Source organism: Hylobates moloch, unplaced genomic scaffold, assembly GCF_009828535.3.
Source record: "Hylobates moloch isolate HMO894 unplaced genomic scaffold, HMol_V3 SCAFFOLD_22, whole genome shotgun sequence".
Taxonomy (NCBI): Eukaryota; Metazoa; Chordata; class Mammalia; order Primates; family Hylobatidae; genus Hylobates; species Hylobates moloch.
The window spans coordinates 35,406,082-35,422,688 of record NW_026652297.1 but is presented as its reverse complement, the minus strand read 5'-3'; the positions used below and the strand labels follow the sequence as shown (position 1 = coordinate 35,422,688).

General features: G+C 43.8%; 1 protein-coding gene across 2 annotated transcripts in view; it reads left to right on the top strand.

Annotated features, from left to right (window-relative positions):
• Window positions 1–11,596, top strand: part of GSR (glutathione-disulfide reductase) — a 53,413-nt gene extending 41,817 nt beyond the window's left edge. Inside the window, exons 9-13 of one of the 2 annotated variants that reach the window (XM_032143656.2) lie at window positions 450–608; window positions 5,466–5,577; window positions 7,618–7,749; window positions 8,658–8,791; window positions 10,018–11,596. In XM_032143656.2, the coding sequence (XP_031999547.1) occupies window positions 450–608; window positions 5,466–5,577; window positions 7,618–7,749; window positions 8,658–8,791; window positions 10,018–10,167 (687 nt within the window). In that variant the 3' untranslated portion in view covers window positions 10,168–11,596. The remainder of the gene's footprint in view (window positions 1–449; window positions 609–5,465; window positions 5,578–7,617; window positions 7,750–8,657; window positions 8,792–10,017) is intronic. The other variant, XM_032143657.2, reaches the window with a different exon arrangement.
• The last annotated feature ends 5,011 nt before the right edge of the window (window positions 11,597–16,607 follow it).

Sequence of the window (16,607 nt, the reverse complement as noted above, 5' to 3'; positions counted from 1 at the left end):
TATATATACACACACACACACACACACACACACGTATATATCCAGGGAGAGGCACTAATTGTTCAGTTTGGAAAAGTTTCCTAATGATGCTGCCGTGGCCCACTTTCAAAGCACTATACTTAGGTTTACCACTTAAAAAGTTATTACAGTTTTCCAGAAGTACACTTTAAAATACTTTGTTTTTAAAGTGAGACATTACAATGGTGTCATGAGCTGACATTCCCAGCCACTGACTGGAAGATTTGGGTCAACCCAGGGAACAGGCTTGGTTTAAGGGAGTTCAAGTGTTGGTGGACTTTGGGTAAAAGTTTATGTCTATGTTTGTATGTGGGATTCAGTAGGGATTTTCTTTAATGTTAAAAATTCTAGTTTCCTCTGTATTTGCTTTCCTTCTTCCCCTGTCCTCCCCCAGCCTCCACACATGTGTAACACATTTTATTTGCCAATAGGTCAAGGAGGTTAAAAAGACTTTGTCGGGCTTGGAAGTCAGCATGGTTACTGCAGTTCCTGGTAGGCTACCCATCATGACCGTGATTCCAGATGTTGACTGCCTGCTCTGGGCCATTGGGCGGGACCCAAATTCCAAGGGCCTGAGTTTAGACAAACTGGTAAGCTGGCTTGGTCTGCCCAAAACATTCGTGAATCTACTAGGAGTCTTATGGTTTTATTTTCCCCCCAGACACCCAAAACTTGGGTGGATTCCATTGCATTCTTTTCTCTTTTTTCCATGTATTCAGTTTGTGATCAAATTTCATTGCTTCTTCCTTTGAAATTAAAAAAAAAGTTTTCTTTTCTCTTCGTTCCTTTTCCTTTCTTTTCTGGTTTTGTTTTTTTCTTTTTGTTTTCGAGACAAGGTCTTGCTCTGTCACCCAGGCTGGAGTTCAGTGGTGTGATCATAGCTCACCACAGCCTCAACCTCCTGGGCTCCAGTGATCCACCCACCTCAGCCTCTGGAGTAGATGGGACTACGTGTGTGCCACAATGCCCAGCTAATTTTTTTATTTTTTATTTTTTTAGAGATGAGGTTTCACCATGTTGCCCAGGCTGGTCTCCTCGGATCAAGCGATTCGCCCATCTCAGCCTCCCAAAGTGCCGGGACTATAGGCATGTGCCGCCACATCTGGCCTTTTTCTTTTCTGTTTTCTTTTCTTTTTTGAGACAGGGTCTTGCTTTGTCACCCAGGCTAGTGTACAGTGGCATGATCATAGCTCACTGCAGTCTTGAACTCCTGGGATCAACTGATCCTTCTGCCTCAGCATCCCAAGTAGCTGGAGCTACAGGAGTGTGCCACCACATCTGGCTAATTTGTAAGTTTTTTGTAGAGATGGAGTCTTACTATGTTGCTCAGGCTGCTCTTGAACTCCTGGCCTCAAGTGATCCTTCCACCTCAGCCTCCCAAAGTGCGGGGATTTATAAACATGAGCCTCCATGCCCAGCCAGCCTGCCACCTCTAACCTAGTTTCCTATTGGCCTCCCTCTTACAGACTTCATTTTCACTATGTGAATGTCTCTTTCAAGTCCTATGCTGATCTTTTAGCATCTGTAGTAGGTAATCCAGATTGCTGGGTGGGTAACTGTCTTGTACATTGTACACAGGGATGGGAACAGATGTGAAGCTGTCTCTCTTGGCTCTACCCATGCTGTCTGTATTTGTGGACAGTTGGCATTCTTACTTGTTCTTTTTAAATGTTGAAGTAAAATCTAGAATGGGAGCTTGGGGTGTGGTTCCCAGAGTTTGACCCGAATTTGAACCTTAGTTCTTACGACTTAACAGTTGCATGGCTTTGAGCAAGCAGCTTAATTTCTCTGCTTCAAGTGGTTCATATTCACAATGGGAATGAAAAAAGTTCTTGCCTCATTGGGTTATACAGAAGAGTAAATGAAAAAGTGCATGCAAAGTAATTTATAACTGTGAGACCCTAGCTTACATTATGAACACAATGAATGTTCACCTGCTGTTGATAATGATGATTTTTCTGATATGTTATACTACTCTATTAGTAATAATAGAATATTTTATGTTTGAGGTGCATATATTTATTTATTTATTTATTTTTTTTTTTTGAGAGAGTCTTGCCATGTTGCCCAGGCTGGAGTACAGTGTTGTGATCTAGCTCACTGCAACCTCTGCCTCTTGGGTTCTAGCGATTCACCTACCTCAGCCTCCCGAGTAGCTGGGATTCCAGGCATGCACCACCACCCCCATCGAATTTTTGTATTTTTTAAGTAGAGACAGGATTTCACCATGTTGGCCAGGCTGGTCTCGAACTCCTGACCTCAGGTGATCCACCCACCATGGCCTCCCAAAGTGCTGGGATTACAGGTGTGAGCCACTGCGCCCGGCCTGAGGTGTATATATTTGATAGAGCTGCTTGAGCAGTGTATACCATTTTAATTTATGTTCTAATACTAAGTTTCTGTTGTAATGTGGATTCCTTTTTTGTTTCTGTAAAAGGTCATTTTTCTTCATGTTAACTTATAAAATATTCAGGGAGATGTTTTGATTGTTTGTAATCTTGTTCAATGACATTTAGTAAAATTAGTTGCCTATTTTCATATTAACAAAACTAGTCAGCCAGGCGCCATGGCTCACGCCTGTAATCCCAGCTCTTTGGGAGGCCGAGGCAGGTGGATCACCTGAGGTCAGGAGTTCGAGACCAGCCTGGGCAACGCAGTGAAATGCCGTCTCTACTAATAATACAAAAATTAGCCAGGCATGGTGACGCATGCCTGTAGTCCCAGCTACTTGGGAGGCTGAGGCAGGAGAATCACTTGAACCCAGGAGGCGGAGGTTGCATGCAGTGAGCCAAGATCACGCCATTGCACTCCAGCCCTGGCAACAAAAGCAAAACTCCGTCTCAAAAAAAAAAAAACCCAAAAGAAAACAACAACAAAAAACTGGTCATTCAGCTTTTCACCTTTCAAGAGATATTTTGCCATTGTACAGATGTAAGCACTGATAGGTCCAGTTTTCAACTAAATTTGCTAGCTTTTTTTTTTTTTTTTTTGGGACAGGGTCTTGCTTTGTCACCTAGGCTGGAGTACAATGGTGCCATCATGGCTCACTGCAGCCTTGCAGCATCAAACTCCTGGGCTCAAGTGATCCTTCTACCTTAGTCTCCCAAGTAGCAGGAACTACAGGCGTGGTCCACCACACCTGGCTAATTTTTTAAAAAATTTTTTGTAGACATGAGGTCTCGCTGTATTGCCCAGGCTAATTTTGAACTGGGCTCAAGCGATCCTCCCACCTCGGCTTCCCAAAGTGCTGGGAATACAGGCATGAGCCATTGCACCCAGCCTATATTTGCTAAATTCTTGAAGAATTAGGCAAAAAAAAGGTTCAGTCTCATTTGACATTAAGATATATTTACATAATGGAAACTGAGTGATTACTATGTGCCAGGTCTTGTCAACATGTTACTGATCTAATTAATCTTGCCAACAACCGGCAAGGTATAAGGAAGCCAGGAGCACAGAGATACTAGATAATTTACTGGGCTGTAAACTCTATGGTGTAGGGAGAATGTCTGTCTTACCGTTGTATTCTCAGTGATGAAGTCAAAGTCTTATTTGTAATAGAAGCTTAAATATTTGTTGATAAACAGGTGGTTATACAAGGTCTCATGACTGGTAAATTGCAGAGCTAGGATTTGAATTTTGGTCTGTCTGTACCAAAGGTTGTACTCTTTTTTTTTTTTTTTTTTGAGGCAGAGTCTCATTCTGTTGCCCAGGCTGGAGTCAGTGGCGCCATCTCAGCTTACTGCAATCTCTGCCCCCTGGGTTCAAGTGATTCTCCTGCCTCAGCTTCCCAAGTAGCTGGGACTTCCCAAGTAGGTGGGCATGCACCACCACGCCCATCTAATTTTTTGTATTTTTAGTAGAGACAGGGTTTCACCATGTTGGCCAGGCTGGTCTCAAACTCCTGATCTCAGATGATCCGCCCACCTTGGCCTCCCGAACTGCTAGGATTTACATGTGTGAACCACTGCGCCCGGCCAGTTGTGCTCTTAAGCTCTATGGCTACTTACTTCCTACTTCTGCCGTATCTCTATTTCTCACATATACTTAGGATTTGCAAAGCCAAATGATAAGCATAACATGTCTTCTTAAAGCAAAAATTTGACTACATATAGGAAAATATCTTTGGTTAAGGGAAACATCAGTATGTGTTTTTGTTTTGTTTTGTTTTTGCTTTTCTTCTGGGAGTCTGGAAAAAACATCAGTATGTTTTAGAGTAGAGTGCAAAAGTTGCTTGGATTTTTAAAGATAAAATGGTAAGCTTCATAGAAATGTGCTTTTGGCCAGGCATGGTGGCTCACACCTGTAACCTCAGTGCTTCGGGAGACCTAGGCTTGAGGATCACTTGAGGCCAGAAGTTTGAGGTCAGCTTGGGAAACAGTAAGACCTAGTCTATAAAAAAATGTTAAAAAGGCTAGGCGTGGTGGCTCACGCCTGTAATCCCAACACTCTGGGAAGCTGAGGGAGGCAGATCACGAGGTCAGGAGATTGAGACAATCCTGGCTAACACAGTGAAACCCCGTCTCTACTAAAAATACAAAAAAATTAGCCAGGCATGGCGGCGGGCACCTGTAGTCGGGCACCTGTAGTGGGCACCCAGCTACTCGGGAGACTGAGGCAGAGGAACCACTTGAACCTGAGAGGCAGAGATTGCAGTGAGCCTAGATCGTGCCATCGCGCTCCAGCCTGGGCGACAGAGCGAGACTCCATCTCAAAAAAAAAAAAATAAATAAATGTTAAAAAATTATCCAGGTGTGATGGCACATGCCTCTTGTCCTAGCTACTTGGGGGGCTAAGGCAGCAGGAGGTCAAGATTGCAGTGAGCCATGATCACACCACTGCACTCCAGCCTGGGTAACAGAGCGAGACCCTGTCTCTAAAAAAAAACTAAATATAGATATGCTTTTGGTGAGTGCTTGAGTCAGTGTGCCTCAGGAGCAGTGCGTCCATGGGACAAGTTGAAAAGCTGGACTCCAGAGGGATTCCAAGTAGCACACGTGATAGTTGAGTGATCCTCTTCATGTCTACCTGGCCAGTTGAATTGTACATTGCAATGTCAAATCCTGTTAAAACACCTCAAAAGTGGATAAAGTACTGCCTTTTACGTTAAGCAAGATATGAAACTTGCCAACTTTTTTTTTTTTTTTTCTAATTTTTAACAGAGGCAGGGTCTCACTATGTTGCCCAAGCTGGTCTCAAACTCCTGGGCTTAAGGGATCCTCCCTCCTTGGCTTCTCAAAGTTCTGAGATTACAGGTGTGGGCCTACTGTACCCAGCTTGAAACTTGCCAGCTTTAAATGCCTTTCATGTTGCAGCTGAGTCTCATGGTTTCTTGGAGATTCTGGCTGCAGTTCCCATGTGAAATGAAGGAGGGAGATCCAGAGGTTTGATCTACCTTTTTTAGTAGGCGGGCCAAGTGTTGACATGATATCTCTTTGTAATTTTAGGGGATTCAAACCGATGACAAGGGTCATATCATAGTAGATGAATTCCAGAATACCAATGTCAAAGGCATCTATGCAGTTGGGGATGTATGTGGAAAAGCTCTTCTTACTCCAGGTAAGGTCTCTTCCCTTCTTGGTGAGGGAGGGCCTGTGTGTTACATGATCCACCTGGCTCTTCACTGTCAAATCTGCAGTCTGCTTAAGCGAAGTTAAAATGATGAGTGTCTTTATATTGTCAAAATGGTACAATGTGTTGAAATAGATATTGGTTGGATACCTGACACTATCTGAATAAAAGACTTAACATGCTTAGCACAGACTGAAGTTTTCATGCAGACAATATGATCGCCCTTTGCAGAACTCTCTTAAGTTAGGCGCGGACTTGTGCTTGGTGGCAGTGGAAGGAAGTGGCATTTGGAAGAAGTAATTTAGATTGGCTTTTTTTTTTTTTTTGGAGACAGGGTCTCACTCTGTTACCCAGGCTGGAGTGGTGCAGTGGCATGATCACAGGCTCACTGCAGTTTCAACCTTCCTGGGCTCAGGTGATCCTCCCACCTCAGACTCCCAAGTAGCTGGGATCACAGGTGCATTTTTTGTAGAGACAGGGTTTTACCATGTTGTCTTGAACCCCTGGGCTTAGGCAGACCGCCTGCCTCAGCCTCCCAGAATGTTAGGATTACAGGCATGAGCCACCACACAAGGCCTAGATTGTCATTCTTGTATGACTGGTCTTGATACAACCAAGACTGATTTCCTTCTCTCCCGCATCCCGTACCTCAACCTGCTTCCTAAGCACCATTTCAAGCTCTGTCCCGTCTCTATCCATTAATGATCACTTGATCTACTTTCAATCGGTACCCTTACAGAACCTCATCCGCAATTCCAGCACATCCCAGGGCCTTATATCAGGATGGAAACCTACACCAGTCACACACCCGAACCCTTTTAGCTCCTTTAGAAAGTTCTTGCTCTTGGTCGGGTGTGGTGGCTCCCAGCACTTTCAGAGGCCGAGGTGGGAGGATCACTTGAGTCTACTAGTTTGAGACCAGGCTGGGCAACGTAGTGAGATGTTGTCTGGATGAAAAAAATAAAGATTCAGCTGGGCACGGTGGCTCATGCCTGTAATCTCAGCACTTTGTGAGGCCAAGATGGGTGGATCACGAGGTCAAAAGATGGAGACCTTCCTGGCCAACATGGTGAAACCCTATCTCTGCTAAAAATACAAAAATTAGCTGGGCGTGGTGGCGCACGCCTGTAGTCCCAGCTACTCGGGAGGCTGAGGCAGGAGAATTGCTTCAACCCGGGAGGCAGAGGTTGCAGTGAGCCAAGATGGTGCCACTGCTCTCCAGCCTGGCAACAGAGCGAGACTCCGTCTAAAAATAATAATAATAATAATAATGATAATAATAATAATAATAAAGATTCTAGGCGCAGTGGCTCATGCCTGTTATCCCAGCACTTTAGGGTTATAAAATAGAACTAAAGATGCTGAAAACTAATATAGTTTGTTCCATAAATATTGTATTAAAAAGCTAATATCTTCATTAAGTAGATTAACTGCCAGGTAAGTGAGAACTTGTGAATGTGTCTTTTGGGAGTTGGGCCAGACAGGTTGAGCATCCCTTATCTGACATGCTTGGGACCAGAAGTGTTTTCAGTTTCAGATTTTGGAATATTTGCATATACATAATGAGATATTTTGCAGATGCGACCCAAGTCAAAACACGGAATTCATTTGTTTTACATACACCTCATACACATAGTCAGAAGGTACTTTTATGCGATATTTTAAATGTGTGCATGAGGCATACTTTTGTCTGCGTTTTTGACTGCAACCCTTCACATGAGGTCAGGCGTGGAATTTTCCACTTGTGGCATCACGGTGCTCAAACATTTTAGATTTTGAATTTCTGGATTAGGGATGCTTAACCTGTAATAGAATGTATAAAATTCTCATAAGCCAATCATTTTGAGTTGTTTGCTGAGGCATGATATATATCTTTGCTGTATTAAACTATCTAGATAGTGTAATGAACAATGGCGTGAAACTGTCAGAACTAGGGCATTAAGCTAGATGGATAAATGGCTAGTGGAACAATTTAGCTATGTTAAAATAGACAGTAAGATAAACACTGATTTTAAAATATTTCCATAGTTGCAATAGCTGCTGGCCGAAAACTTGCCCATCGACTTTTTGAATATAAGGAAGATTCCAAATTAGATTATAACAACATCCCAACTGTGGTCTTCAGCCACCCCCCTATTGGGACAGTGGGACTCACGGAAGGTAGGTATTTAAAAACCGAAGGTCATTTGTGGTTTCCTTCCTCTTTCCCCTGCCCCCAACTTTAAACTAGGTCTCTGTCAGCTGATGAAACCTATCTCAGCCCCAGATTCCATTGCTTTTTGGCTATTCTCTTGTCACAGTTTCAGTTTTCTCCCCTACTACTACTTTGAGTGTACAGTATCTTTCCTTCACACCACCCTATCTCTTTGATCTTTTTTTTTTAGCTTTTTTATTTGAACTAATTTTAAATTTAAAGAAAAGCTCTAAAAATAGTACAAAGGACTCCTCTCTAACCTTAATATTTTTGCTTTTTCATTTTTTCACTGCACACACACACCACACAAACACACGTATATCTTTCCTAAGAACTGGCCCTTACATAAACCGAGTATCATTTTCTTTTTTTTTTTTTTTTCTTTTTGAGACAAGCTCTCCCACTGTCACCCAAGCTGGAGTGCAGTGGCACGATCTCTGCTCACTGCAACCTCCGCCTCTGGGTTCAAGCAATTCTTCTGCCTCAGCCTCCCGAATAGCTGGGACTACCAGGCCCGCACCACCACCATGCCTGGCTAATTTTTTGTAGAGATGGGGTTTCACTGTGTTGCCCAGGCTGGTCTCAATCTCCTGGGCTCAAGCAATCCGCCTGCCTCCGCCTCTCAAAGTGCAGGGATTACAGGCATGAGCCACTGTGCCCGGCCTTTCTTTTCATCTAGAGGCAGAATTCCTCAGCCCTTCTTTTGTCTTATATGACACTGACATTTATTTTGTAGAATGCTTCTCATTTTGGCATGGTTTGATATTTCCTCGTGGTTTGATTCAGGTTATGTATTTCTGGTCATCTCCCTCTTTGATAGTTCAGTGTAATTGTTTAGTTTTCTGATAGATGCTTTTTTTAATGTGCATTGTAGATGAAGCCATTCATAAATATGGAAAAGAAAATGTGAAGACCTATTCAACCAGCTTTACCCCGATGTATCATGCAGTTACCAAAAGGAAAACAAAATGTGTGATGAAAATGGTCTGTGCTAACAAGGAAGAAAAGGTAAGGAAAAATCCAGCAAACTAAATAGTGCCTTGCGAAATGGACTGGGACGGCAGTATTTTGCAGGGGTGGAAAGGAGGGAGACCAAGCAGTTGAGCCTTCTGATTCAACTGGACAGGCCCACTTTGATCTATCTTACATGCATTTTGGGATTCTTCATAATATTTCATCTAGAAGGAGGTTCCACTCCTTTTAAAAAATAAGGATGATGCCAGGCGTGATGGCTCACACCTGGAATCCCAGCACGCTGGGAGGCTGAGGTGGGCAGATCACCTGAGGTCAGGAGTTTGAGACTAGCCTGACCAACGAGGTGAAACCCTGTCTCTACTAAAAATACAAAAATTAGCCTGGCGTGGTGGTAGGTGCCTGTAATCCCAGCTACTCGGGAGGCTGAGGCAGGAGAATCGCTTGAACCTGGGAGGCAGAAGTTGCAGTGAGCCAAGATCATGCCACTGCCCTCCAGCCTGGGTGACAAAGCGAGACTCCATCTCAAAGCAAAAAAAAAAAAAAGAGGAGAGGCCAGGGCCAGGCACTGTGGCTCATACCTGTAATCCTAACACTTTGGGAGGCCAAGGTAGGCGGATTGCCTGAGCTCAGGAGTTCGAGAGTAGCCTGGGCAACATGGTGAAACCCTATCTCTACTAAAAATACAAAAATTAGCCGGGCGTGGTGGTGCCATGAACATTCCTCAGTAGCCTATGATTTCTGGATATTGAATCATGAAGGCTCCTACTTAGTTATTTCTTCATGCCGGTTATCATTCATTCAGTTGATAAACGTTATTTGTCATTCTTCTCAAGACTAAGAACTGCTATATAGAGAGGAATAATATGAAGAGCCGGCCATCACCAGAGGCTCTTTATAAGTTCAATTAAGATCACAGTATCAGTCAGACACCGTGGCTCACCCCTGTAATCCCAGCACTTTGGGAGGCTGAGGTGGGTGGATCACTTGAGCCCAGGAGTTCAAGACCAGCCTGGCCTACATGGTGAAACCCCATTTCTGCTAAAAATACAAAATTAGCCAGGCGTGGTGGTGTGTGCCTGTAATCCCAGCTACTCGGGAGGCTGAGGCAGGAGAATCACTTGAACCCGGGAGGTGGAGGTTGCAGCGAGCCAAGATCATGCCATTGCACTCCAGCCTGGGTAACAAGAGTGAAACTCCATCTAAAAAAAAAAAAAAAAAAGAAGAAGAAAGAAGAGGAAATGTTTCTCTTTTTTTCCCAGGTGGTTGGGATCCATATGCAGGGACTTGGGTGTGATGAAATGCTGCAGGGTTTTGCTGTTGCAGTGAAGATGGGAGCAACGAAGGCGGACTTTGACAACACAGTCGCCATTCACCCTACCTCTTCAGAAGAGCTGGTCACACTTCGTTGAGAACACGGAGATGCATGTGGCTGGCAGTGGGGCCCATAGATCTTCTGAAAGGAAACAAATAATCACATTGACTGTTTCAGTTTTATGTATTTCTTTATTTTAATTAGGATCTTCTGATAGTGGAAATTTTTAGTACATGATAGAACTTATTTATGGAGTTAGAAATTTGTAGTGTTATCCAGGATTGATTTTCATTTGATCACATCTCACAATAATTAATATTTTCAAGTTTTTTTTTATTAACAGCTCTGTGCTAGTTTTCTTTTTTCTGTTTTGGCCTTATCCCAAATATAAAACTTTGTGAAGTACAATTAACTTAATGTACTTGAATGAATAAAACTTGCTAATTTTTTTTTTTTTTTTTGAGACAGAGTTTTGCTCTCATTGCCCAGGCTGGAGTGCAGTGGTGCTACTTTGGCTCACCACAACCTCTGCCTCCTGGGTTCAAGCGATTCTCCTGCCTCAGCCTCCCGAATAGCTGGAATTATACCACCACGCCTGACTAATTTTGTATTTTTAGTAGACATGGGGTTTCTCCATGTTGGTCAGGCTGGTCTCGAACTCCCAACCTCAGGTGATCCGCCCACCTCGGCCTCCTGAGGTGCTGAGATTACAGGCGTGAGCCACTGTGCCGGCTTGCTAATTTTCATAGAAGTTGGTGGCAATTCTTCACATGTAAACAATGCCAGTGCACAGAACCTTTATATATTTTTTGAAGCCAGTACTGTGCTCTGCATATAACAAAGCTGCTTCAAGCATGTGACCTTTTTCTAAAAGCATGTAATGTGAGAAGCTGGCCTGCCTTATTTTCTTTTTTCTTTTTTAATGATTAAAAATAGTTTGTGGCAAGGCACAGTGGCTCAGGCCTGTAATTCTAGCACTTTGGGAGGCTGAGGCAGGAGGATTACTTGAGCCCACAGCTTTGAGGCCAGCATGCGCAGCATAGCAAGACCGCATCTCTACAGAAAGTAAAAAAAATTACCCGAGTGTGGTGGTGTGCATCTGTAATCTCAGCTACTTGGGAGGCTGAGGTGAGAGGATCACTTGAGCTTCGGTGAGGTGAGGCTGCAGTGAGTCCTGATCGTGCCACTGCACTCAATCTTGGACAACAGAGCAAGACCCTGTCTCAAAAAAAGAAAAAGTATGTATTATTTTTATGAGATGAAGTGCATCAAACTTGGGAAAGATTTGAGGAGGCTGGGAACCTCCTGGAAAAACCCGCCTTGAAAAAAGATATGAGAGACATTTAGAAGTGATTCCTGTTTTCAGAAGGAGGTGGATTCATATACTTCAAAAGTCTCTTCCTCTGCTAAGTGTTTATAGTTCAATGAACAATTTCAATATTTGTGTGTGTTCTTGTCATTTTATTTTTTTCTGAAAAACTTCCAAAAATTTGAAAATAAAATTACAGCCTTTTCTTCTTATAAAATTTGTTACTGTGAGCTTTAATTGGTACACAGGAAATTGGTTTATTTTCTAAGGATATTTCACATTGGAGAATCAGTTGCCTGTGCTTACGGGGGTGAAAAGAGTTCTCGTATAAAAATAAAGATCAAAGATATAAAAGAAATATTTAGCAGATTAATGGCTGAGTTGGAAGAAAAGCCTAGAAATCATTTAGGTCTTTAACACTTTATTTCTATTAGGTTTTACCAGCTAGTTAAACTTTTCCATGATTTTCATTAGTCAGCCAGTGTTACTGAATACTTTTTTTTTTTTTTTTTTTTTGAGACAGGATCTCACTTTGTCGCCAGGCTGGAGTGCAGTGGTGCGATCTCAGGTCACTGCAGCCTCCCGGGTTCAAGCAGTTCTCCTGCATCAGCCTCCTGAGTAGCTGGGATTACAGGCATGTGCCACCACACCCAGCTAATTTTTGTATTTTTAGTAGAGATGTTTTAGTCACCATGTTGGCCAGGATGGTCTTGATCTGTTGACCTCAGGATCTGCCCGCCTTGGCCTCCCAAAGTGCTGGGATTATAGGCGTGAGCCACTGCACTGGGCCCACTGAATTCTTTACTGTGTGTTCTGTTAAGCTTTTACTGACTGTCTTTCTGGTTAGTGATGGCCAGTTACTGCACTGACTTTTTTTTTTTTTTTTTTTAAACCAAGCCTGGCTTTGTTCCCAGGCTGGAGTGCAATGACATGATCTCGGCTCACTGCAGCCTCTGCCTCCCAGGTTCAAGCGATTCTCCTGCCTCAGCCTCCTGAGTAGCTGAGAGTACAGGTGCACACCACCACACCTGGCTAATTTTTGTACTTTTAATAGAGATGGGTTTTCACCATGTTGGCCAGGCTGGTCTTGAACTCCTGACCTTAAGTGATCTGCCCACCTCAGCCTCCCAGAGTGCTGAGATTACAGCAGGCGTGAGCCACCACGTCCCGCCTACACTGACTTCTTAAGTAGGCCCAATGTCAATGAAAGGAAAATATTGTATTAGCAAGGAAGTTATATGTATTTGTGGTGAGACAAGAAAATAGGATCCCCAGACTGGGGCATGGACTAACGTAGCCACTTCTCCCCTCTTCTCCTAGCCTAAAAGACAGTGGACCAAGGTTCTAGGCTTCATTCTGCTGGTGGATTTCTCACTGCACAGGCCCCAGCCTTGAAGTGTGCCTCTGTCAGGGAAATGGGAGGCCCTAGTAGCCACATCTGTTTTAACATCATGTGTTCTTAATCTCCTATTTATCCTTTCTGCTGCCTGTGTGCTGGTTCCATAGTAAACCAACAAGAAAGTACAGTACCCTTTTCTGAGTTCTTTTTTGCATTCTCATCTGTCCTTGAACTGGCCCAGCCCTTGAGGTGTTATGGCTTAACAGCCTCTATTACTGAAAGTGCCAAGAAATATAAAGATACGGTAGCTCACACGTATAATCCCAGCACTTTGGGAAGCCAAGACAGGTGGATCACCTGAGGTCAGGGGTTCGAGACCAGCCTGGCCAACATGATGAAACCCTGTCTCTACTAAAAATACAAAAATTAGCTAGGCATGGTGGCTGGTGCCTGTAATCCCAGCTACTCGGGAGGCTGAGATAGGAGGATCGCTTGAACCTAGGAGGCAGAGGTTACAGTGAGCCAAGATGGCACCACTGCACTCCAGCCCAGGCAATAGTGTGAGACTCCATCTCAAAAAAAAAAAAAATGCTGGGTGCGGTGGCTCACGCCTGTAATCCCAGCACTTTGGGAGGCCGAGGTGGGCGGATCACGAGGTCATGAGATTGAGACGGTCCTGGCTAACACGGTGAAACCCTGTCTCTACTAAAAATACAAAAAAATTAGCGGGGCATGGTGGTGGGTGCCTGTAGTCCCAGCTACTTGGGAGGCTGAGGCAGGAGAATGGTGTGAACCCAGGAGGCGGAGCTCACAGTGAGCCAAGATGGCACCACTGCACTCCAGCCTGGGTGACAGAGACTCTGTCTCAAAAAAAAAAAAAAAAAAAGATATACAAGGCAGCACGTTGTAAAATATGGGCCACATCGTACTTGCACAGTAGATGTTTATTGAAGGAAAGACATGTTACTTGCTTTCAAGTAATCTTATAATCTAGAATGAGAGAACATTTCTATACAAATAAAGTAATTAAGCACAGGGTGACCATATGATTTATTGACTAAAATGGCACACTTTCAAGAGTGAAAGGGGTGTCATTGACAATTTACACAATTGGTACAGATTAGTACTGTCCTAAACAAATACGAGATTGCCATCCTCATTACACATTATTAGGTAAAAGGATACAGGTTCAGAGGCCGGAAGTGCACTGTTGCTGGGAAAAGTGAGGAAGGGTTCACAAAGGAGGTTAGGTAGGATTTGAAATGTGGGGGCTATAGAGGAAAAGGCCAGAGAAGGTTAGAAAATACAGTGAAGGAAGGATTGGGTAAATTATTGTATTGCTGGCTGGGCGTGGTGGCTTACACCTGTAATCCCAGCACCTTGGGAGGCTGATGCAGGCAGATCACCTGATGTCAGGAGTTCAAGACCAGCCTGATCAACATGGTGAAATCCCGTCTCTACTAAAAATACAAAAATTAGCCAGGCATGGTGGTGCATGCCTGTAATCCCAGCTACTCGGGAGTCTGAGGCATGAGAATCACTTGAATCTGGGAGGTGGAGGTTGCAGTGAACAGAGATGGCCCATTGCACTCTAGCCTGGGCTACAAGAGTGAAACGCTGTCTAAAAAAAAAAAAAAAAAAAAAATTGCTGTATAACAAACTAGCTTAAAATAGAAACTATCAGGCCGGGCATGGTGGCTCACGCCTGTAATCCCAGCACTTTGGGAGGCTGAGGTGGGTGGATCATGAAGTCAGGAGATCGAGACCATCCTGGCTAACATGGTGAAACCCCATCTCTACTAAAAATACAAAAAATTAGCTGGGCATGGTGGCAGGCGCCTATAGTCCCAGCTACTCGGGAGGCTGAGGCAGGAGAATCGCTTGAACCCGGGAGGCGGAGCTTGCAGTGAGCCAAGATCACGCCACTGTACTCCAGCCTGGGCAACAGGGCGAGACTCCATCTCAAAAAAAAAAAAAAAAAAAAATAGAGACTATCTTAAATCTCATGATTTTTGGGTCAGTAACTGGGGCTAGGCTCAGCTGGTTGGTTCTTCTGTTGGTATTGGCAGGGGTCATTTGGTGATATTCAACTGGCAAATGGGCTGGTCTACAGTCCAAAAGAGAATTATTCATATATCTGACACATAGGCAGAGATGAGGGAAGGCTGTGCCTATGCATTGCCTCTTCAGCATGGCAGTCTCCGAGCAGTGGATTTAAGTGGAAGCTTTGGGCTATCAAAGTGTTCTAAGAATCCTGGGCAGGTGCTACAAGCCTTATGACCTAACCTTGGAAGTTCTAGAACATCACTTCTGCTACATAGGGGTTAAGCAAGTCACTAAGGCCAGCTCACATTCAGGAGGAAGTGAATTGAACTTCACCTCTGGGTGGAAAGGAATGGTAAAGAATTTGCCACTGTTGGCTGGGCACAGTGGCTCACACCTATAATCCCAGCACTTTAGGAGGCTGAGGTGGGCAGATCACCTGAGGTCAGGAGTTTGAGACCAACCTGGCTGACATGGTGAAACCCTGTCTCTACTAAAAATACACAAAATTAGTCAGGTATGGTGGCAGCCGCCTGTAATCCCAGCTACTCAGGAGACTGATGCAGGAGAATTGCTTGAAACCGGGAGGTGGAGGTTGCAGGTTGCAGTGAGCCAAGGTCATGCCACTGCACTCCATCCTGGGCAACAGGGTGAAACTCCGTCAAAAACAAATCAAAACAAAAAAAAGAATTGCTCCTGTCTTTAATCTTTAATTGTACCTGGCAATCTCCTACACATTTTATAAGGCTGGACTAAAACATCACCTTTGTGAAGACTCAAGTAGTTTTGTGTGTTCTATTATGTGTTGCCATAACGTCTTGTCACATTGTAGGTCTGCACTACATATTCACTTTGTGTATGACATTTTTCACTTAGGTTACTCATTTCTATCTTCCTGATGTTGTGTTTCACAGTATCATTCCCGGGATGTCAGGCAGCAACTTTGGATGTAAGACAGCAGAGTGTGTTACTATGATTTTTTGACACTAAGATCAAAAGTATTAGAAAAGCCAACATTTTAATCCTTTACCTTTTTGAAAAATGAGTAAGGAGGCATATTTGGATTCTTCAGAATAATAGGATTATGTGGGCATATAGAAAGAGAGTTATTATGAGGGATTCACTCATGTTATTATGGAGTTTGGGAAGTCCAAAATGTGCTGTGGAGGCCAACAAGCTGGAGACCAGGAGAGCCGGTGGTTTGAGTCTGAAGGTTGAGGGAGAGTCCCCACTTGCTTAGAGAAGTGGTCTTTTTGTTTTGTTCAGGCCTTCAACTTACCGGTTAAGCACCACAAACACACACACACACACACATTATGGAGGACAATCTGCTTTACCCAAAGTTCACCAATGTATTATGAGATTAATATCTCATCCAAAAACACCCACCAAGTTGATACCATTGCAACCAACTCTTCCAAGTTCACCCCAGTCACCTTGGTGCCTATATACATTATATATATATAAATATATATATATTCTTATGCCTTTAATAATGGCATAGGAATACTAAGACACCCGTGTGTGTGTGTGTGTGTGTGTGTGTGTGTGTGTATAATTTTCTTTTCTTTTTTTTTGAGACAGCATCTTGCTCTGTCATCCAGGCTAGAGTACAGTGGTGGATCACGGCTCGTTAAAGCCGTGGCTTCCTGGGTTCAAGCAATTCTCCCACCTCAGCCTCCCAAATAGCTGGGACTACAGGTGTACACCACCAGGCCTGCCTAGCTACATTTTTTTTTTTTAGAGATGGGGTCTTGCTATGTTGCCCAGGCTGATCTAGACTCCTGGGCTCAAGCAGTCCTCCCCTCTTGGCCTCCCAAAGTGCTGGGATTATAGGCACAGGTGA